Source organism: Poecilia mexicana, unplaced genomic scaffold (assembly GCF_051168715.1).
Source record: "Poecilia mexicana isolate PSO_F unplaced genomic scaffold, ASM5116871v1 scaffold_14, whole genome shotgun sequence".
In the NCBI taxonomy this organism is placed as follows: domain Eukaryota; kingdom Metazoa; phylum Chordata; class Actinopteri; order Cyprinodontiformes; family Poeciliidae; genus Poecilia; species Poecilia mexicana.
In genome coordinates this window covers 7,319,174-7,342,139 of record NW_028263383.1, presented here as the reverse complement: position 1 = coordinate 7,342,139, position 22,966 = coordinate 7,319,174, and the positions used below count along the sequence as shown (strand labels likewise).

The window sequence follows — 22,966 nt, the reverse complement described above, 5'->3', positions numbered from 1 at the left end:
GGAACAGACAAGTTGTTGTCTCTTCTACCGGAGTATGTGGTTCCCTACACCATCCACCTTCTGGCTCACGACCCGGATTACGTTAAAGTTCAGGACATTGAGCAGCTGAAAGAAATCAAAGAGTAAGTCAGATTTAATACAGTTGTTAGGGATTGCAAAATTTGATTAATAAGTACATACAGGATAGAAGTTGTTTTCTCTTGGGTGGGTTTTATTATTATTTATTGACTATTGTTATTATTATTATCATTATTAGTAGTATTATATTGTTATAGTACACCCTGGTAGAGGGGTTAATTTTTTTTTAATTTTTAACAAAGGGGATTTTAGTAAAAGTTTGAGTAATGAAAGCTCCCATTTAAGTTTAACTGTGTTGAAAACTCCACATAGAAAATAAAGGTTATTAATAAATTTGTAGGTTATCAAGATCTATATCAAAATAAATCCAACTGTAGGATTGTTAATTTTTATTTATTTTTTTTATTTGTTAGTGTCTGAACACTTTGTTGATACTGTGATGTGAAATGAGGCTGATATCTCTTCAAAATCAGAAATCAGATTCATTATACATCCAGCTCAACAACATGGTTTATTATTTGAAATATTATTTCATTTTATATATTTAGACATAAACTCAATCTATGTCTATGTCTGTTAAAAACATTGCATAGTCCACAGTCGCTACTCAGGCTATGAAAGAGCCGAGTTGTAGTTAAACAAGCATCACAGATGTTATTAACGTTGAGCTGAAATGCGTAGCACTTTTATAGTTTGCCAATATTCATTGCAGTTCTTGAAGACATTGATGAATAAGTTAAATGCACAATTGAACGTATGTCTGTTTTTCTTCCCCTGCAGAGCTTTGTGGTTCGTCCTCGAGATCATCATGGCCAAGAATGAGAACAACAGCCATGCGTTCATCAGAAAAATGGTGGAAAACATCAAGCAAACGAAAGACGCCCAAGCCTCCAGTGATCCCAAAACCAATGAGGTAAAAATGACTTTTCTAATGTGAATGATTGCATTAAGTACTGATGAATTATTTTGTTTATGAGGCATTTTGTCGATCAAATGTTTGCCTCTCCGTTACAGAAACTTTACACAGTGTGTGACGTAGCCATGAACATCATCATGTCAAAGAGCACCACCTACAGCCTGGAGTCCCCCAAAGACCCTGTGCTTCCTTCACGCTTCTTCACCAAACCGGACAAGGTCAGTGGCTCAGGGGCTTATGGGAAGGCCCAGTTGGATTCATTTTCATCAGAGTCAATATATAATAATGAAGTGTGCATAAAAATGTGCAGCCTTTACTTTTGTTTCCTGTAATTTAAAATAAAAAGAATAATAACTCACCTAACTAACATGCAGAAATGAGCACAACCACAAGATTTACTGATACGGGTTTAGTCTCTCATTCACTTGTATCTTATCATGTTTCAGAATTTTAGCAACACTAAAAATTACCTTCCTCCAGAGATGAAAGCGTTCTTCACTCCAGGAAAAGTAAGCCTGCGAAAGCCTCTAACTTGCTGTTGCTTTCCAATTTGTATTTGGACTCAAGCAAAACCTTTTTTCATTTCTTCCTTCCATCTCAAGCCCAAGTCGGCGAACGTTCTGGGCGCGGTAAACAAGCCGCTGTCATCGGCGGGTAAACAGCTCCAGAGCAAAGCCTCTCGTATGGAAACGACCAGCAACAACGACTCGTCATCCAATCCGGGCTCCCCGCAGCGCGGCAAAACCAGGTATGGTGCATGAAACCAGCATGTTGCTCAGTGGAAGCTCTTCTAGTTTTAGAAATTCACCTATTCTAGTTGTTAAAATGCACAAATTATTATTATTATTATTATTTTTTACATATTTATGAATATCCAGATAAAAAAAATTTGTGCTAAAATAAGTTGCTGTTTCTTCCAGACATGACAGCACAGAAATGGATCATAGTGAAAACGAGGATTTCAGCCTGAAGAGATCAGACAGTGTTGACAAGGTAAGATCCAGGAAATTATACAAACTGCTGGGAATATCTCAAATTTAGAGTCAAAAGTAGAAATTTTGAAATGGTTAGTAAGAATCCTCTCAGGTGGAAATTTAATTTTTAGATTTAATTGGCTTGCTTATTTAAAAAATGCCCATGAAAATATAAAATGAACAGGGTTTCCCCTAGAAAACTTGCTAAGCCCGGTGGTCGAGGCGGTCCACCATGCTTTACTAACCCCGCCGCCAGGCTTATAATACACTGGGGGGAACCCTGATGAAATTAAATTATTCTGAGGAGTTAATAGGTTTTAAATTTTAAAGAACAATTTTTTCATGTAGGAGGTCATCCTGGACAAACATGTTGTCTGAAATGACTCAGTAGCTCAGGAGTCGACGCCTCGTTTCTGGGATCCAGCTAAGTGATGTCAGCCATAAATCCCTGTTTTAGTCTTTGAAGCTGCTGTGCAAACACCAGCTGGACCAAAGTCAAGACAAGATGAGCAAATACAAACTCACTGGTTCCAGTCTCAAAACCAACTGCAAACACATCGTTTTGTTTGCCAATGTCTTCTTAGAGACATGCTAAATGTAAGCTATCAGGAAGTTTATGTCTCAAGACCATCAATGTTACATTGAAAATAAAATTAATAATTCTTAGGAAGCAACAAAAATCCACGTAGGTTTCACTTGGGGGAGGGGGGACACACAAAATTATTGTCAGTTCATTCAAAGCATTTAGACGAGGCCAGGTTTTTATGGAAACGGAGCAAGCAGGTTATGAGAACATTTTCGTTTATCAGTAATCAGTTAACATTACTAACAATAAACAGCCGTCTCTGGAGAATATAAATCCTCACTTTACCAGTGAGATTTCCAAAAAGATGTTAACATTTCCAGATTCAGCATGCTACACGACATGTTGAAAACTTAAATAACTTTTGATGGATCTATTTCTATCTCTTTGTGGAAACCTGAATGAAACTTGATATGTCTCTGAAGAATATACTTTTTAACAACTTCTAGGGTCTTTTGTGCCTCCTCTTATTTTTAAACACTCCAAAATTAAAATTAATACTGAAACTTTTGTTATGGCAGCCTTGTATTTCCAGTTTAACACCTGGGTGATCTGTTAATCCCGTTCAAATCTAATGTCGCCTCTTTCTGCCACAGCTCAATGACTCTGTTCTCTTGCAGGACATGGAAAAGCCCCGCGCTCGCAAACGCGGCGTGACGTCCAGCGACGACCAGGAGAGCAAGCCAAAGCGCGGACGCAAGAGGGGGTCTGCCAACACCACCGCCGCTACCGAGTCTGAGGACCAGTGGGACGAGGACAACCGGCCAGAGGATGAACAGAACAGCCCACCGAAGAAAGGACGCAGGGGCCGACCACCGAAGTCTGCCTCTTCCAACCAGGAAACACCTGTAAAGGGGAGGAGGGGCCGAAAAAAGGCGGCGCCTCCGCCAGAGGAAGACGATGATGAGAACGAGGAGGAGGAGGAAGAAGAGGAGAGGGTGGACGACGAGGACGAAGATGATGACGACGACAAAAGTAGCGAAAACATGGAGGTGAAACCGAAGGGCGGAAGGCAAGCCAGGGCGCCACGGCGGTCACAAGGGTACGCGTGGTTCACCTTCCCCGCTGCATGCTGTGAACTCATCGCTTTTTGTTTGACTAAAACTCTTCTTGTCCAGCAGCTCAGAGTCGGCAGAGTCCATGCCTCAGAAGAGGAGAGGACGTCCACCTAAATCGGCTCAGCCGGCGGCAAAGAAGCCGACGTAAGATTCACGTCAGCTCTTTCCTTCCAACAGGCGCTGCTCTCTCAGCTCAAAGCGGCAACGGTAGCAAAGCTGCTCACTGAAGCTGCTCTGCACAGGAATTAAAATTCGTTATGGAACATATAACAAATAGAGATTTCTTGAAGTTTAGGTTAATGTGCGTTCTTCAGTCAGAATGCTCTTTAAAGAAATTAGTATTTAATTTGCTCGGTGAAATGTTCCTCTTGACAATTTGCAGATTTCAATGTCTTTACATAATTCTGCGCCTTGATATGTCAACTGCAGTCCCTTACAGAAATATTCATACCACTTGAACTTTGATCTGTTTTGAACACAAACCTGTTTTGGGGGGATTTTACTGACACAAAGCTGACTGTAATTGTAAAATGAACGGGTGAAAAAAATAGTTTTTCAAAAGAGTTTGACAAGATAAACTCCTGAAAGTACAGCAAGACTCTTGGTGAATCATAAAATTAAAACGTTTTCTTTCTGGGTATGTTTCTGCCTGGTTTGGATTTCTAGAGACTGAGATGTTTGCTCACTCTTCTTAGCAACTTGGCTCAGACTCAGTTAGATTAGACAGTACAGTGTCTGTGAACATTGGAGTTTGAATTGAAGTTCAGTTTGGACTTTGACTGGGCCATTCTAAAAGATGACAAAGTTTTGTTGTGGTCATTAAATTGTGGCCGGTTTGTGGGGTATTTCAGGCGCGGAGGGCGATCGAAAGCTGCTGCTGCTGCTAAAGATGACGAAGATGAAGACGAAGATGAAGAGGAAGAGGAGGAGGAGCAGGACGATGAGCCAGCACCAAGGGTACTTATTGAAAAGCTGACTTCAACCATTTTTGGATCATTTTTCAGTAATTAAAAGAAATCCATAACTTTTGTTCTCATCATTTTATTATTATTATTATTATTATTTTTCCTGCTTCTAGGGTCGCAAGAAGACAACCGGGCGAAGAAGATGAGCTGTGGGGTGGGGGGGAAACGACGACGCGTCTCAGTTGTATTCGAGGAGGAAAGAACATGTGGACATTAAACTTTTTAAACTTTTCATATGCCTACGCTCCTACTGTTACACCCGTGTACACTCTTGCATAAACCACGTACACACTACATCAGAACATGTGCATCGTCAGCTGTGGATCGTTGCTTCGTGTCGCATTGTGATGATGTTTGCCACATTAGGTAGAAATCATTTTATCAAGAAAACAAAAAAAAAATCACTTGTAAATAGTCTTCTGTCTGGTTCATGTTCTGTTGTGTTGGATGCTGACTGGGGGGATGATGTCAAGACTTTTCCCGCTGTTATAAAAATGTTCCCATTGAAACAATATTGCTTATCAAACTTCCTGCTATTTAAAAAGAATCAGATTACCCCTCAACTTTTTGTGACTGTATTTGTGTCATTTTACTGTTAATGAAATGTTTTTGTTTACAGCTATGTATATTAATACCGGTTTTTTTTTTTTTTGTTTTTTTTTTACCATGGGCAAAATACTTTAAAAAAAAAAAAAAAAGATAAAATGTTCCAAATGTGGAGTTTTCTGGATGTTATTGTAGTGTGCATTTAATTTTTAGATTTGTTCTCACTGCTAGAAGGAAGTCATGAGCAGCTATGGTTGTCGTGTTTGTCACTGCTGGTTAACTTGGCTTCACATCCACCCAGTCACGTCTCCCGTTGTATCAATATGATTCTCTATAAAACCTGAAATGTTTGAATTGTTTTTAGTTTGTGTTGATATCATTCATTTCCTTACTTTCATATTCTGCAGTGATGACTTTGTTAAAGTTTTCCTGGCCTGGTAAAAGCCAGCGCTCTTGTTTGCTTTGCTCTGTACAGAGGATCTGGACCCTCGGCTATTGAAAAACGATTGCTTGCTAGAAACGTGGATTCTGTTGAAGTTCAAATTTTTACCAAGTCGCCAACGTTTGACAGAGGCATACGTAATACACCAGTTCAACTCAAAGAGAAGTGCTGAGCTGAACGAGAAAACGGCTGTTAATGTTAATTCAATATTTGGATGAATGGCCAACAGACTGAGAGGCCTTGTTCACTTCCTCCACTGCCAAACTACAAAACGGTGCACAAAATCGACATCGTTCACAACTTCTCCTTCTGCTCACTGATTGGCCCTTTTGAAAATCTGCTGGAGAAATCCATCTCAATGGAAGAAAGTCCAGAAGGAGCACCGAAAAGAGATGAGGATCAAGTGTAGTTTTTGCAGGAATGCAATGGCCAGGCTAATGTTGCCCTAAGCTAAACAAAACTTGCCAAATGTCATCCACCCCAGGGCTTTGTCATGTAAGAACTTTTTAACAGCCTGGTTACTTCAGCAGCACAGATTTGAAAGCTCGCCTCCATTTTCTTTCTGGCAGGTGCCAAGGGGATGTAGGAGGTCTTTAAAGCATTCTATCCACAAACCCACCATGTCCTGAGTCAGGATCTTCAGTACACTATCCCCATGCAGTGTTGGTGGTGTACCATCTCCCTCTCCTGAGATGCTTGGTGGCTGACCAGAACCTCCTCCAAGCTGTATTGAAGTCATCCTCAATAGCTCTGCTAAATTCTTCCCACGCCTCAAATTTTTTGCCTCGGCAGCCACATTCCACTTGCAGCACTGGTACCTGTCGGTTGCTTCTGGGGCCCCACAAGCCAAAAATACCCAACAGGGCATCGCTCACCACAGGTATCCACCGGCCGGTTACAGGCACACAACACTTTGCTGCCACAGCCAACTCTGCCATAGGTGGGAGATAAACTCCATCTGACTGGAGAATCCACCAGATGTCCTCAGCAGACATAGTATTTGCACAAAAGTTCAATAACTCCATCCTCGGGTTCAGATCCTCTATGTATTACTATTGTTGTCAACATGAGCGTTGAAGTGCCTGAGCAGAACAACGGAGTCCCGGGCCGGAGCGCTCACCCCTCCACAAAGGGTAAGGTAACTTGTCCTACTTGACCACACTTGTTATGACCTCTCCCTCCACACATAGGCGGAGGATGGCTACCTTCTTGTTCACTGTGGTGTACATACAGGCACCAAGAATACCCACTCCTGCTCAGCACCTCTCAGCAGGAACAACTGCAGAGTGGAAGAGTGTCCAACCCGTCCCGAGGAGACCGGTCCCAGTCGTTCCATCAAGGCAAGTCCAACTTTATCAACCTCGCCCACCAGTTCAGTTGTTGCTCCTCTAACTGAAAATTAGCCTGTTGGCTCACAATATATAATTACTAGCAAATATGCTAACATTAAAATAGCTAAATGTAGTTTACACTATGTAATTTTAAGGAAATATAACTTTCATGCCTAATTGAGTTCCATTAGGAAAGTGTAACTCACTTTACTTTTGACACTTTCATTTTTGCAGAATGAACTTTTATTTTGGAGCTCCATGGTTAATTATTATCCCTGTTAATCCCCGGTTTAGGCCTTGTTAGTTCATTTGAAAACCATTAATAATGTAACGTTTACAAGACGGCGTATCAAATTCCTCGCTGTTTAATTTCCTTAACAGGCACTAACTAGATTAATACTAAGCATAATAAAAAGGGAAGATCAGATTACAAATGTAGTTTAACCAAACCACAAAGAAACTTTCTTAAAATGTAATAAAATAAAAATGTTGCTGGTAAAGTTTTGGAGATTTTCCTTTCCCAACGTATATTTTAGTGTTGATATACAGTAGATTCTTCCATCCAACAGCTCCAATAAGTAGCTAGTGTGCTTTGGCAATGCAACTGACTGAGCTCTGATGGATATTATTCGCTTTGTGTATGTCTGTCACTAACTGCCCACCCTCAGGCTGCCTGGCATCTCTTAATGATGTTCATCCTGTGTTGTAAAATTACCCGTTCTCCGTGCTAAAGCAGGCAATTCCACTTGAGTTTTTAAATTTTCCAAAGCACCTCTGCAGAATGGAAAACAACTCGTGTGTTCTTTTCCCAGTCATAATCCGTGACTAGGTCTATACTCCTGTGCTGCTCTGCTGCCTTTCTAACCTACAGCAGTAAATGACAACAGTTATTATTCCAGACCTTCACTGAGCTGGAAATGTCTGAAAACCATAAAACACACGCAGTGTAAACTTGGACATCATAAAACCGAGAACAGCTTGTAAAAATGTGCACACATAACAACACAGGGATCTTTTTTTTATAAGAAGAAATGCAGTTAAATTTTCATTTTGATTTGTTTTAATTTATTGCGATGGTTTTATTTAAAGTGACAGAACATGGTTGAGGCTGGTAAACACATGAGAATAAACACTACTCGTATGGGAGCGATAAAATCAAAACATGTTTATCTGTAAGAACGGTCCAGTTGAAGTACAAATGAAATTTAGAATCGGTAGTGAGACAAGATAATTGATGTTCACTGATCCTTTCAATCTGACTGAGCCTTAGTTATTTTGCAAAGTAAAAAGAGGAAGTATTTCATCCTCTTGATGTGGAAAGCAGGTAGAGACGTATACATGAAGACCTGCAGCTGGAGAAATTAAGGAAATACAAATGCACACCACATTTTTTTTTTTTTTTTAGAAAAAACCCCCCAAAATATAGAAAACCATGTATCCTTTTCTTTCTACTTCACAATCACGTTCCAGATTTCATTATTTTGAAAGGCTCAACAGACCGTCTCTGAAGTTGTGATTTATTTAAACATTATCTGTTGCAATACAAAGTGGATAGCTGATCATATTTTCAGCAATTACCCAGTTTACTAGATATGTAATCTGTAACAAAACCAAGATTCCAGACTGGCTGCATCTTTTAACTAATAAAGTATTCACAAACAGCCCCAAAATAGTTTTTGTTTTCTTTACTAAAACAATTATTACTTGTGATTTCTTTTTTTTTTTTTTTTTTTTTTGGCCTTCTACTTTAGCCTTTTTTGCTGGCAGGTCAAATTTGTACCATTCTTGAACTGCAGTGAAAGTCCATCCACATAAAATCATTCTGGTGTCCTCAAACGGCTCGCGGGCCGCCCTTTGAACCCACACGATATCAAATTTCTATCTACTATTGTTACGTGTTATCCATTAAACTTACCTGCTTTGAGCACAAACAGACTCCCACTCTTCCTCAGAAGCTATGTATGGAAGAGGCCTGGGTTTCCAAGCAACCGAGTGATAATCAAGAAGATAAGGGCCTGATGTGGGCAGGATGCAGCAGGGCGCACTTAGTGATCTGCCAACCTGAGCGAACCAGGACCAGTAATGGAAATGCAGATGGATTCTGTTTTTATGTCGCATTAGAATGCAGGTAGGACATAATCTGCCAGCTGAGGTTTGCGTAATGGAGCTGTTTACCACGGTGAAAGCCTCTCCGTCAGAGGCTCATTTTTCCTGATGTGTAAATTTTGATTTAATTAGATTAGAATAATAATTTAGGAAGAAGTGAATCAAATTAGCGTCTTAAATGATCACTGATGTGTCCCTGCCGAAGCACCGATCACTGTGGCCCTCAGCAGCATGCTGTGCTGTGCCTCCAGGCCTTCGTGCGTCAGGTGCTCTCGTTAATAAATGACAGATTTGGAGAGGCATGCGGGGGGGTTCACAGCTGACTGGCTGCTCTGCGCACAGTCCCGTTGAAGTCTCCAAGCATGGCGAGGTGAAGGTCACAAAGATCAGAAATCATGAGTGGGCTTTTCGCCCTCTTGACATTTCTCGCCCTTAGCTCTTCAGACGCGAAGCCCCACGCTGGGTTGAAGACGTGGGGCCGCTTCAGCAAGCTCCCCTACCCCGGAGACAAGGCTTTCCTCTACGATACCTTCCCCAGCGACTTCATGTGGGCGGTGGGCACGGCGGCGTACCAAGTGGAGGGGGCGTTCGAGAAGGACGGTAAGGGGCTCTCCATCTGGGACACCTTTACGCGCGGCGGGAACCGCATGGCGACCGGGGACGTGGGCAGCGACAGCTACCACAACATCCACGCTGACATCAGAGCGATCCGCCAGCTCGGGGTGACCCACTACCGGTTCTCCCTCTCCTGGTCCAGAATCTTCCCAAACGGGACGCGCGGAAGCTACAACGAAATCGGCACCAACTACTACCGGTCGCTCATCAAGAGGCTGAAGGAGATCCGCGTCCAGCCGGTGGTCACCCTCTACCACTGGGACCTACCCGAACACCTCCAGCAGAGCCTGGGCGGCTGGAGCAACCCGGAGATGGTGGAGATTTTTAAGGACTATTCTGATTTCTGTTTCCATGCGTTTGGGGATGACGTGAAGTACTGGATCACTATCGATAACCCGTTTGTGGTTGCGCAGCACGGATACGGAACCGGGGTGGTCGCTCCCGGGATAAAGAATGACCCCGATCTCCCATTTCGGGTTGGACACAACTTGCTCAAGGTTGGTTAAAGATATTTATGATTTAACATCTTACATACTAGTCCTACCAGGTTTAACGTCACTTTAATTTAACCAAGAAGTTTGCTTATGACATGCGTCATACATCAAAAGATGACAAAACGGAGGAATATGAAATCTGAAAAAACAAAAACTGTTTTCATCTATGATCAATAAAAATGTGTATATTGAAAATTAGCAGTGGTGTCCAAACAAAATTTCGGTTGAAAGAGCAATAAGAAGCCCTGTCTGCACGAACATGTGAAAGAAAGGGACTCTGGTCCTTTGAGATTAAAATTAAACATTTTGGGCTGCTACTTGCAGAACTCGGAATCAGTGGAGAAATACTATAACACTGCATAGTGAAAACATTACTCCTGTCTTGAAACACGGGGAAGCTGATGGGATGGTGGATGGGACTAAATGTAGGACGATCCTGGAGGATTAAAGACATTAGATTCACCTTCCAGCAGGACAGCAACCCTAAACGCACAGTCAGAGCCACAGTGAATGGCTTAGATGAATCTGTGTATATTGGACTCAAGTCTAAATAAGAATTTGTAGCAAGATTTAAAAATGGCTGCAATCAGATGCTCTACATGCAGACTGATTGAGGTTGTTATTGATACATCCACCTAGCGATAAAAATGATAAAGATGTTATCTGGCACAGACTGCTGCAACAGTTAAATAATAATAAAAACCTACTGAATAGTTTTTAGAGAAGAAAGAACAAACTCGGGGAAGCTTTAAGCATTATGGTCTAAAAGGCAAACAGCAAACAAAATACTCCCTTCTAAGCAGAAATTAAAGACACTTCTACTGATTAGAGGAGTGTGGCAGAGTCCCTACCTTTAAGTTAAGACTGAAACATGGGAGATGTAGCTCTATCACAAACAACCCAATATTTTTTATTTATTATTTCTAAGAAAAAAAAAGAAACGCATGTGTCATTTTGCTCCCACTAAAATTATGCTCTTCATAGTGTTTGGCCTATCACTTTAAATGTTAAACCAAGAGTCTTTGGTTATAAAATGACAACATTTTAAAATGAGTGCACCAGTATCTGCAGTATTAATTTTGTCCCTTTCAGTTAACTGGTTCCACTAGTTCTATTATTAGTGATATTATTTCACAGTTAACATATTTCAGTAGGTTTCCTGCCTGTATTTGACGCTGGCATCTCTCTGTCTCCAAGGCTCATGCCGCTGCGTGGCATCTCTACAACCGCCACTATCGGCCTCGGCAGCAGGGAAAGCTCTCCATGGCACTGGCCTCTCACTGGATCAAGCCCCGCCGAACCCGCCTGGAGAGCCTGCGGGAGTGCCAGTGCTCCCTGGACCACGTCCTGGGCTGGTTCGCCCGGCCGCTGTTTGCAGATGGAGACTACCCTCCCTGCATGAGGGAGCGGCTCGGCTCGCGCCTGCCGTCCTTCACCCAGGAGGAGAGAGAGCAGGTGAGGGGAACCGCTGACTTCTTCGCCCTCTCCCATGGGGCTACGCTGAGCTTCCAGCTCATCAACGACAGCCTGAAGTTTGGGCAGCTGGAGGACCTGGACCTGAGGATGCTTCTCTACTGGGTCAATGCAGAGTATGACAAACCACCCATCTTTGTGGTGCAGAGTGGTTGGTGAGTTGGCATGATATGCTGATATTTTTCTTTCTCTATGAGAATATTTGAGGGCAAGGATATGTCTTGCGTTGGCAGTGTTGAACTAAGTTTTCATTTGAGGCAGGTACGTCCTCGGAAACACTAAGACAGAAGACCCCAAACACATGTACTACCTCAAGAGGTTCATAGCAGAGACGCTTAAATGTAAGTCAACTTGTTCCTGACAACAGCAAAAAACAAGGTTTTCATTTATCCACATATTTAACTATAAACTAAATATTATTCATTTCTGACGTGTTTGTTGTCCAGCAATCATCATAGATAAAGTGAACGTGATTGGATACACAGCCTGGTCCCTCACTGACGGCTTTGAGTGGCACAGAGAATATGGGATTCGCCGTGGACTGTACTACGTTGACTTCAACACTCCTGACATGAAGAGGGAGCCAAAGACATCTGCTACCTTCTACAGGTTGCCTACATTACGTGGATGGAAATGATTGTTTTTTGTTGAAATAACCAAACGAGTAAAATATGTGTGATTCAATTTGTGCTTAAGCTCTCCCATATTATGCTCTTATCTTTGATTGAAGGAATACTGTTTTTGCATTTTAAGTGTTTCAGATCATCAAACACATTTTAATACCAGTCAAATATAAACAGTGAAAGGTAACTCCCCAGATTTTTAAAAGGATTTAATTTTGGACTTTGACTAGGCCAAAATCAAAACCTTATATTTAGAGGGTTTCTGCTGATGTGTTTGAGATGATTGTTCTGCAGTGTAACCCAAGTGTGTCTGAGCTTCATGGTTCCATTAGTTACTGCATGTTGTCCAGTCCTGAAGCATCAAAGCAGCCCCAGACCATTCTTTTTCTGAAACGTGTTAGTTTTAAACTACAAGTATTGGGACACGCACCTTCCAGAATGTTCCACTTTTGTGTTTTTATTCCACGGAATATTTTTTACAGAAGTCCAGACATTATTTTGGGAAATGTGAGGCGGTCTTTGTGTTCCTTTTGGTCACCAGTTGTTTTTTACTGCAGAGCCTGCCATGGACATAATTTCTATTCTTGAATCATTAACTTATCTGAGGGAAATGCGGTATGCATATTCTTTAAATTGTTATTTATGTACCTCTTTGGAAGATCTTTCAATATGTTAGTTCTTTAAAAGAAGATTCCTTGATTTCACAGGCCATACACTGGTCAGGCCTGGATAAGTTAATGAAATAATAATACATTTCGCTTTAACAAATACTTTCAGGTTTGTTTGGATCGTAAATGCAATCATGATTTATTTGCCTTAGTCAAATTTATTTGACGATTTGAAACATTTCAATGTTTTTTTGTTTTTTTTTCATCGTTTCTACAGAAACGTCATCCATAAGAATGGATTCCCTGAACTTCCAGAGAACAGACCAGCACAAGGAATGTTCCCGTGTGATTTTGCATGGGGTGTATCGGCCAACTCCATCCAGGTGTGTTAAAGTATGTGCAGTTGGAACGTAGCACAGCAAGAATGTTTCCTGCGAAATGGGACTTCAATGAAATATTAACTGTTTTCTTAACTTGGGTTCAAAGATTCCCATGTGGATCTCATATTAGGTAAAACTCAAACATTGTTACTGTAGGTAGACGAGTATTTTACTCTAAATTCACCTTTTTTGCATCGTTCTGGTTTGAAGCTGTTGTGTTGATAAGTATAAGGCTTTCTAGCTTGCAGTTTTCTTGGTTTAAAGTCCAGCTGAGTTGCAGGAAAAACATCTGATCCTCTCTTAATCATAAACCTCCTAAGCTCCCATTTTGGCAGCTTGGCTAAGCGGGACTGGACCAGCTGTCATCGATTTATCCTATTTGGCCTTTATTTGCAGTGGTGTGTATTGCCCGAGTGTAAGCTTGTGTGTGTTTGTACTAGTGTTTGTTTGTCCTTGTGTCATAGGTGGAGACAACTCCCACCCAGTTTGCAGATCCCAATGTTTACCTGTGGAACATTTCCAACAACGGAGAGCTGATCAAGCTGGAGGGCTTGAGTGCGCCACCTTTACACCGAGCCACGCATTGTGCTGATTATGCCACAATCCGGCAACAGGTGAGCATGCCAAACATCTCCCAGCTGTCCAGCTTTAAACTGAGAAATAAATCCAGAGTCCTGGATGTGTTTTACATGAGCATTTTGATGCTCATTTGTCTCGTCTCGCCTTAAAGTATAGTTACTTTAAGTCATAAATGTTAAGATTAGTTTGAATGTAGTTTTGGGAGAACAGTTTTTATCTTTGTCTTTTCTCGCATTGTGTAGTATAGACATTTATTATTGCTTGGCTTTGTCAATTGAGAAAAATAACTGCAACACAAAAAGTTAACTTTAATGAAAAGCTATAAACTGTATCTGCTTAACTGACTGTTTTTATTCCTGCCTTATTTCAGGTGGATGAAATCAGGCAGGTGGGGGTAAACCACTTCCACTTTTCCCTCAACTGGTCTGCTCTGGTGCCCACAGGTGACGTGGCTTATCCCAACACCACCCTGCTGGGATATTACCGCTGCTTTACCCGTCAGCTGGTGCAGGCCAACGTCACACCTGTGGTCACCCTTTGGCACCACACGCGGCAGCGCAGCAACCTGCCAACCCCGCTCGACACTGCCAACGGGTGGCTCAACAGGTGAGACGTTTAGCCAATTATTTCGATGCAGATATTTTTTTTAAAACAGTGTCACTGAACTAGTGCATAGCTTCCTTTCGATACTGTGATGTGGGCTGCAGTAGTTCACAGACTTTGATCACCAGCTAAGTATCGAACCTCTGATATGCTGAAAATACTGAAGATGTCCGTAGCTGCAACAGTGTTTACAAAGGTGCAACTCAAATGTGGCAATAATAACCTGATAGCAACCTGACTAAATGTCATCCTACCCAGACCCAATACTCTCTGTTTACAACGATGAAGATTTACTCATGTCCACCTGCTAAATGCTCGAATCTAGTCCAACTGTCAGCAACCTAATCTACGCTCTGATTAATCCGGCTAATAATATTTCGCCATTTCGTGGCACCAGAATAGCTCTGAACTGTCATGATGGAAAGTCGCGCGTTCATCCTGTAAAGTGAAATCTACACATGCGCCATATCAGACCGAGCGTATAAAGAACCACAGACATAAGTATCATATGTTACACACTTTTCCACATGCCTAGAGGCAGATATTAAATCATATGACAGCATAATAGGGAGGTAACTGTGCTCTGAGCAGAGCCCTGCTTTCTAGCTTCTTTCTAGCTGGTAGTCATGGTGGCTGAAATGGGGGTTGTTAGTAAAAAAAAGCTAAATTTCTACTTATCCAAACTTCTCAAGACTGTACATAAAACCTGAGTACTTGCATTTAGTTTTCTTTCAAAATGTACTTGCAGATATTTTACCGGACAATATCATATTTTGTCCTCAGTAAGACACCAAAGGCCTTTGCAGACTATGCCAGGCTTTGCTACAGAGAAATGGGCGCCCATGTAAAGATGTGGATCACCTTGAATGAACCCAATGATGAGATGGTGAGCTATCAGGAGGGCCACCAGATGCTGCTGGCACATGCTCTGGCCTGGCGCGCCTACGACCAGGAGTTCAGACAAATGCAAAGAGGACGGGTCAGTAAAAAACTTGTGCTAAATAACTCGCCTTTTAAAGTTTCAAATTTATCTGTTAAAATCATGCACTTTCCTAGGTGTCTCTGGCTCTGCACATGGACTGGGTGGAGCCGGCATTTTCCTTCAGCCGAGAGGACGTGGAGCCGGCGAAAAGGGTTTTGGATTTCTACGTCGGCTGGCTGGCCGAGCCGATCTTCGGCAGTGGCGATTATCCCGTGGGAATGAGGAGCTGGCTGCGGCAGCTCAACTCTCTTGAGTAAGAAGAACGAAAAATGCTCCTTATTTTTTTTATTCTTCACCTTTTCAGCTGCAGTGTGTTGATGACTGGATACAAATTCTTAAATTGGATGAAGCGTAGAATAGCAACGTGTTGCCTCTCCCCCATTCGTTTCTGAGCGCTGATTTTATTCTGCCAAAACAAAGGTTCCAACACTTCTTTCTTTGTTTTAGCTGTTTGGATGTCATTTCCAGTCATAGCGTGGAAACTAAAGAATCATCTATTTAAATATTACACGTTTTATTTACATATACATAGATAGAGACGGACTAATCGGCTCGTATCAGCGTCCTAGACTTCCAGTGTTACTCTAAAAGAGGCAGAACAAAAAGGTTTCTCATTCTGTACTTGAAACATTCCTCAAAATTATGTTAAGCAATAATGTACAGAGTTTTTGATTAAGTGTAATAATCAAAATAAAAAAGTACATAACTTTGCATACATGTTATCAGTAGGTTGCATTTTTTATCAAGTGCCACATTTCACTGCTGCAATTTAGCATATTGATGGTATGTTGGTGAGTCGGGAAGATAGATGCATTTTAAATAAGTTTATGTTACATTCTACCAATGGACTAATAAAGGTTTCCCAAATAAATGTGAAAAAAGGCAAAAATGTTTGCTGTTTGCAGCTATTTTCTTTGACAAAGTTACCTGGAAAGGTTTCTTGAATAGAAACTAGGAGCAGTTATTGCTTTCTGATGGTCTCCTTGCGTTTTTGAAGTGTTGCATAATTCAAATAGATGAATTGTGGAAATTGAATTGGCAAAAAAATGGGCAACTTTACACCATGGGTACCGCTTCTTGTCTACTCTTTTACTCTTTAGCTCTTTTCTTATGTAAACAGATTGCCTGTTTTTAACGAGGAGCACAGACAGCTGGTCAGAGGGACGTATGACTTTTTCGCTATGAGTCACTTCAGTACCAAGCTTGTGACTCATGCCAAGGAAGACTCGTAAGTCAAAACCATTTTTTTCCTTCTACCATTTACGTTTGATCTAAAAACAAGCGCACTGAGCAAAAGTGGAGTAAAAACCTGGGTCCTGTTTTGAGCTTTGTGTGACCTCCATGTGAGCAGATACACCTACACAGAGATGCTTGAGGTTCAGCACATGATAGACACAACATGGATCATGTCACCCAGGCCCGTCGTGCCCTGGGGGCTGAGAAAGGCTCTAAACTGGGTGAGACTGGGCGACTTTGTTCCCAGCAGTGCCTTCATACACAGAGGATAATGATATTTAAATGAAGAACTGTCTGATTGTTACATTTGCTCTTTCTGTGTGAAGGTAAAGCAGCACTACAGCGATGTACCCATCTATGTAATGGCTAACGGAGTCCAGGAAGACCCAGCCCGTTTCAAAGACTCCCTGCGAGTTTATTACCTCTATAACTACATTAACGAGGCACTTAAAGGTAGGACTAATACAGCGGTTTTCACGTTTTATTGATATTTTAACTGCTGAATGTGTTAAAGGAGAGATTTGGGCTTTAAAACAGCTGAATCTTGTCCCTTATTGGCGTCTGTAGAGATTAATAATTAGACAGGAATTTACTGACCCCTGACGGATATCAGCTGAAAACCTTCAGTGTTCACCAATTTGTTGAGTAACAGGTGCTTGCTGTGCCTCACAAAAGTATTCACACCTCCTTACCTCATGGATGCAAACTTTAATGTATTTCCTATGGATTTTACGTGATGGATTAACACAAACCACTGCATAATTGAGACATGGAAGGAAAATAAAACATGATTACTACTTTCTTGTCACACTCAGCATTTACTCTGGATGGTGTCAACCTGAAGGGTTACTTTGCCTACGCCCTGAATGACCAGAGAGACCCGGGGTTCGGCCTTTACGGTCAGGTCCACGAGGAGGTCATCGTCAAGGCCTCCCTGTCCAACTATCGCAACATCATCCAGCACAACGGGTTCCCTATTCCCGGAGCGTCTCCACAGCAGTGTCCCGCACTGCCACAGCCCTGCCCCGGCTGCCACGTCCTCATCAGGAGGCCCGTCGTGGGCTTCTTGACTCTAGTGGGCTCAGGAGTTCTGATTACGCTGGGTCTCATCATTTATTACACCACCAAGAGACACAAGGAGTATTACTGAGGAAGGTATGCAGACCGGGCTGCTGGTTCAACGGTTCTTATGTAACGTTAGGATATGACTATAACTAAATCAATTCTACCTCCAAGAAACAAATACAAAACATAACCATCGATATATAGAAAAATTACTTGTACAACATCAGAAAGAGACACATCTAAACGAATGTTTGCTTCGTTTTAAAATGTGAGATATATTTTTTCTCGCTTTGTGACGGTTAGGTATTGCTTTAAAGGAATGGGCCCTTTTATAATCCACATAGGCGAGTAAAAACATCAGTTTCCATGATTTTTATCAAAAGGTTTAATACATATAATTGTTTTTATATGAAACAGAAAAGGAAATGTCCTAAAGTTATAATATATTGTACTTATTCATGGCTGCTAGGATTTTCACGCATAAACAGAAAAAATGTAGAATAAACATACTACAGTTTATTCAAGTGACTGGACGGGCTGTTATAGCTTTTTGGCATTTGGCTCTCTGGAGTAATACAAATTAACAACTTGATGTTAATTAATAGAACAGACTTAATAGGAGCATCGTCACAGCATGATGCTGCCACCACCATGTTTTACTGTGGAGAGGGTGTGTTAGGGCAGCATTTAGGTCAAACACTTTGACCTTTGGAGCATCCTTTACATGTGTGCTGTATCCTATGTATGGCTTGCAACAAACTGCAAATTGGACAATTTATGGCTTTTTTTTTTTAGCAATAGTAAGTCTTTGCTCACAAACTGTAATTTTAAAACCTTTTCCTCCCAACATATGGGTGATTGTGTACCGCTCCTTCAGTTTTCACACCATGACAACTGGTCATTTTCTAAGCAATGGGTACTTGGCCCATACCTATTTGTTAGGCTTTTGGTGCTTACATATGTGTCTTAAATTATAATTTATTAATTATTTCAGCAATGTTGTAAGACATGTTATGAGGAAGCACAATTTGTGAATAAATTAAGTTTTAATTCATTAAACTAACTGAGGCTGAACTTCAGAGTCAAGTTGAAGAACAAGTAGTACTTGTAACACAGAGATGCAGACTTTACATGTTACCAACATGGTGATTTATTGTAACCTCTCTGAACATTATAATACATTCCCCACCTTCCCAGTTCCAACTTGTGTTTTCTCAATGGTTTATAGTCTGTGTGCAGTGCTGATGAATTTCCCAATAGTTACATAAACCCAAACTGCTATAAATTGTTCCAAATTATGGCACAAAAACTCTCGAACTCAAAACATCATGGCATCCAGGCCGTCTTCCATAAACTTCTTGTACATGGCCATGAACTTTGCAATAAACGCCTCCAGGTGGTAGATGGCTTTGCTGCCCAGTTGGAGTCGGTGCTCATAGTAAGCAGCCAGGTGGGCCACCTCCGCCTTTAGCTGCCCGTCGCAGTTATTCAGCAGTTCTCCCACTAAACCCTGTTACATGAAAGCAGAGGGTAAATTTCTTTTGAATTTGAAAACTAGTTTAAAGGGAAGAAGAATTGATCATGATTTGACCTTTATGATGATATCAGGAGGGATGCAGTGCGTCAGCAGCTCGTACAGCCTGGCTCGAACCTCCAACAGCCTGAAACACAGAAGGTTTCCTGCATTTGAACATCTCACAGTCTGACTCAGCTCTTCCTAAACCCGACTACATCTCCTGTACACAAACGCATTTCCCAGCATACCTCTGAGGACTCTGCTGGCTGACGATGGCATTAGCAGTTTCTCTCAGGTACACCTCCCAGTCCGGCTCTGGCACATCCTGATCTGCTGAGAATGGATACCTGCAGAATGTCACCATGAGACACGTGAGCGTATATTTCTGCAAAAATATTCATGCAAAACATTGTTGCGAAGACGCAACTCACTGCTGCACCCTGCACGCCTCGCACATCAGAAGAGCTCTGCGGAGGTTGCGACCCGACTTTTCGCTGATCTGCTTGGCCAGCTCAGGCGGCAGCACCAGACCTTCTTTTTTACAGACCGATGTCAGAATGCTGCACACCTGTGAAAACAGGACGATCACAGAAGGTGATAGTTTACACGTTTGTGTTTCCTCAGTGTCCAGGAGAAAACAAATCCGAAACGACTTGGAGAAGTGATTGTTGGCACAAATAAATCATGAGACACTTAAAGGCATATTTTAAAACTATTTTAACACCATACTTCTTAGAAAGACTGATGAACACTAGAAACATTTAACTCAAGACTAGATAATGCAACAATCAAAGGCAAAAAAAATCCAAAAAGATATATTTCAGACTTAGTCAATCTAAGAATAATTAAAGATTAAAAGTATAACTTGCTTGCAAGATTTACCGAGAAAATGTCTTTTCAATTTAAAAGAATTTGACAAAATAAGTCAGGCTTTCAAAGTTACACGAATACAAGATTGCTGAAACAATTTTGTGAATAATCTTTGGAGGAAAATAGATCAAGATAAGGACAGCTTTGACAAATTTAGAGTTCTGGTAAAGACCCAAGTCCTATTTATAATGGATCCTATTTATAATCTCATTTCCCTATGATTGTAATCCAATTAAGTTTGTCCCCACCACCCCCAAGCTCCTTTTTACCTCCTCTGTGCTGGGCAGAGGAACTCTGACAGCCAGACATCGGCTCTGGATCGGCCCGATGACCTTCGAGGTGGATGTCGAGCAGAGGATGAGGCGACAGGTAGCCATATATTTCTCCATTGTTCGTCGCAAGGCATGCTGGGCGTCCTTAGTGAGTCTGTCCACCTCTGTTAGCAGCACCACTGGGAGAAAAGAAAATCCTTTTTTTGAAACGTATTATTATTATTTCTAGGAAGCTTTACTCTCAGCACAGCAGCTCTACGCCACACACTGAGACTTAGAGACAGTCTCTTCTACCTTTGAACTCTCTCTGAGTGCTGGACTGGATTTGCTGGGACTGGGCCACAGTTTTAATAAGCTCCTGGATCACCACACGATCCTGGTTTCCCGCATCACTGGACAAGAAAGACATAATGTTTCATGTTACATTGTATTCCCTCTGAACAGCAACAAAAACGCCACAAATTAAAAAAAAAGAAAAGAAAAAGGAAGCATTAAACCATGTCGAAGTTTATTACCTTGGGTTAACCTCTATGTGATAGTTGCTGGCTATTGTGTTGATCTCAATTTTCTTTTTGGATGGAGCCTGAAGTCAAAGACAAAGCAAACATTTCAAGTGATTATATATCAACATGTATAACATTATATTAGATATTACGTGTAATGTCTCATCAGGAGAATGGCAGTACTAGAATAGTGATGCTTGAGTAATTTTATTATGAAGTATTGCTACTCTTACTTGAGTAAAATTCTGGATTTTCTACCCACTGAATGAAAAACAAACATGTTTTAAGCAAAAATTCACCAGATTCAGACACACACCTGCAGTTTTTTGTTAAAGTTTCATGAAAGTAACTGATTTGGAAACATTTTCTTTTGCCTGATTTTATTTTGTTCCTTATATGAATTATTGTCATTTTCATCCCTAAGACTCCAAAATTTCCACTTATCTTTATATTTTGGTCTGATTGTGTGATTTTTAAATATTAAATGATTGATAATTTGATCAGGTACTGTCAGTGTTGGAAACCCACCATGAACTGCAGGGTCTAAAAGTGTTTTTGTTTTAATAATTCTCCTCTCACCACAATAGTTTGATGTTCTATGCGAAGCTTCTCCACCCCTGGTCCATACAGTTCTCTCAGCAAACACATGATGCGGGTCTTTTTCCCCGCTCCTGATGGTCCGTACACCAACAAGTGAGGAAAGTCGCCGCACTGAACCTGGAACAAGTATTAAAATAAATGTTTAGTTCCTGTGGGTGTCCTGTTTTTAAAAATATATTTACATAAACAGAAAAAATACTGTTACATAATACACAAAACATAGCCACTGAATCTCTTGGGTTTATGATTATAGCACCAGTAACTATAAAAAATAAAGGTTTAGACCTTCAAATATTAACGTAGTTTTTACAATCTTGTTTATTAAAGGTACAATTAAAGAAAAATAATCATGAAATACCATCTAGGGTATTTTTCTTACCAACAAATGTACATTTACAATAAAAAAACACTGTTGGGTAATGAAGAATGTATTTCCACTGCAGTATTTCACACACACAAAAAAAAAATTTCTTTTTTTCTAAATGTGTGTAAACTTTCCACTTGACTGTTTTCAGAGCAAAATTTCCTCTTATAAAATGACTTAAGTACTACTTGTCTCTCCGATCTCCGTCACCGGAGAATCTTTATTTTTAAAGGATAGGTTTGACCTCGAATAAATAGAAATTTACAATAAAACAAATGAAGCTGGCTAGTGGCTTTAAACCTTTCTAGAACGTAACAATATCCAGAGTTACACTTTTATTAAACATAGCCAATGTTAAATTTACGCTCAGAGTTCATATACTTTGGCGGTTAACGTTTCGTTAACATAGCAGTAGTAATATTTTTTATGTTGTTATGGTAGCATAATACTACCATAAACATAGCCAGAGCTATAACCTGATATGGTAGCATGTTGCTACCATAACAGTAACTATACAGTAACATAACAGGCTATAGCTAGCCTGTGGATAAATAGCTAGCTGCTCTCACCAGGTTTTTCAGTTGAGTCGCTTGTTCTTTGTGATAGTCAAGTTTCCCAAGGGACGTCGGTCGATATTTATCCAGCCACAAACTCATTGTGTGAAGACTTTAGAGTATTTTTTTTATCGTTACTGTTTACAGGCAGCCCTTCTGCAGCTAATCTCCCGCGAAATGTTTTCTTAAACGTAATCAACCGCCCTGCCTCACTTCCTGTGCCGCGGTACGGAGACTCCAAGGAGACAAAAACCTCTAAACGTGCCAAGGCCCGTCATGTAACAGAAGTAGTAAGGACAAAAAATAGACCCCTACCCTGCTGCATTGTTACACATAATGTAAGTTCATTTACTTTATATACTTATCAGACACCGTTGTTATAAAGTTATGAAATGCTTCCCCTGAACTCCAACAATACCAGCACCGTGGTTCTTCCACAGTCCGCATTTAAATGGATGTCATTTAACAGTTTCACATTGACAATGGCTGCCTCCGTACTGTGATAATGGAAACCAGACTGAAAGATGTCAAAGTGATTGGTCATTGCTAACAAGGTATTTAACTGCACATTTTTCAATCAATTTTCTCTTGTGAATGGAAGGTCGAAGATGGACCTGTAATTCTCCAACT

At 41.0% G+C, this 22,966-nt stretch overlaps 3 protein-coding genes across 4 annotated transcripts in view; 2 read left to right on the top strand and 1 right to left on the bottom strand.

Moving 5' to 3' along the window:
• The window catches only part of pds5b (PDS5 cohesin associated factor B), a 28,572-nt gene extending 23,093 nt beyond the window's left edge, over window positions 1-5,479 (top strand). The window contains exons 26-35 of the mRNA XM_014994452.2: window positions 8-122; window positions 859-991; window positions 1,093-1,212; window positions 1,441-1,503; window positions 1,597-1,742; window positions 1,915-1,987; window positions 3,172-3,593; window positions 3,673-3,753; window positions 4,461-4,566; window positions 4,688-5,479. Of these exons, the coding sequence (XP_014849938.1) occupies window positions 8-122; window positions 859-991; window positions 1,093-1,212; window positions 1,441-1,503; window positions 1,597-1,742; window positions 1,915-1,987; window positions 3,172-3,593; window positions 3,673-3,753; window positions 4,461-4,566; window positions 4,688-4,720 (1,292 nt within the window). The 3' untranslated portion in view covers window positions 4,721-5,479. The remainder of the gene's footprint in view (window positions 1-7; window positions 123-858; window positions 992-1,092; window positions 1,213-1,440; window positions 1,504-1,596; window positions 1,743-1,914; window positions 1,988-3,171; window positions 3,594-3,672; window positions 3,754-4,460; window positions 4,567-4,687) is intronic.
• Window positions 5,480-9,106: 3,627 nt separating this feature from the next.
• kl (klotho) lies at window positions 9,107-18,860 on the top strand. Its single transcript, XM_014994453.2, has 13 exons — window positions 9,107-10,111; window positions 11,306-11,736; window positions 11,843-11,922; window positions 12,028-12,190; window positions 13,090-13,195; window positions 13,657-13,806; window positions 14,142-14,377; window positions 15,158-15,353; window positions 15,431-15,609; window positions 16,477-16,584; window positions 16,708-16,813; window positions 16,919-17,045; window positions 17,408-18,860. Exons 1-13 carry the CDS (start codon window positions 9,395-9,397, stop codon window positions 17,740-17,742), a joined length of 2,934 nt encoding a protein of 977 aa, XP_014849939.2. The 5' UTR covers window positions 9,107-9,394; the 3' UTR covers window positions 17,743-18,860.
• Window positions 18,792-22,562, bottom strand: rfc3 (replication factor C (activator 1) 3). 2 transcript variants are annotated; one of them, XM_014994454.2, is made up of 9 exons: window positions 22,352-22,561; window positions 21,398-21,535; window positions 20,831-20,898; window positions 20,610-20,707; window positions 20,313-20,494; window positions 19,605-19,741; window positions 19,422-19,520; window positions 19,249-19,318; window positions 18,792-19,167 (listed from the first exon to the last, which is right to left on the bottom strand). In XM_014994454.2, the coding sequence occupies exons 1-9, from the start codon at window positions 22,436-22,438 to the stop codon at window positions 18,976-18,978; spliced, it is 1,071 nt and encodes a 356-aa protein (XP_014849940.1). In that variant the 5' UTR covers window positions 22,439-22,561; the 3' UTR covers window positions 18,792-18,975. The 2 variants fall into 2 exon arrangements, with proteins under 2 accessions (XP_014849940.1, XP_087868838.1); XM_088012712.1 differs by having other exon boundaries at window positions 19,030-19,167; window positions 19,249-19,337; window positions 22,352-22,562.
• Between the last annotated feature and the right edge of the window lie 404 nt (window positions 22,563-22,966).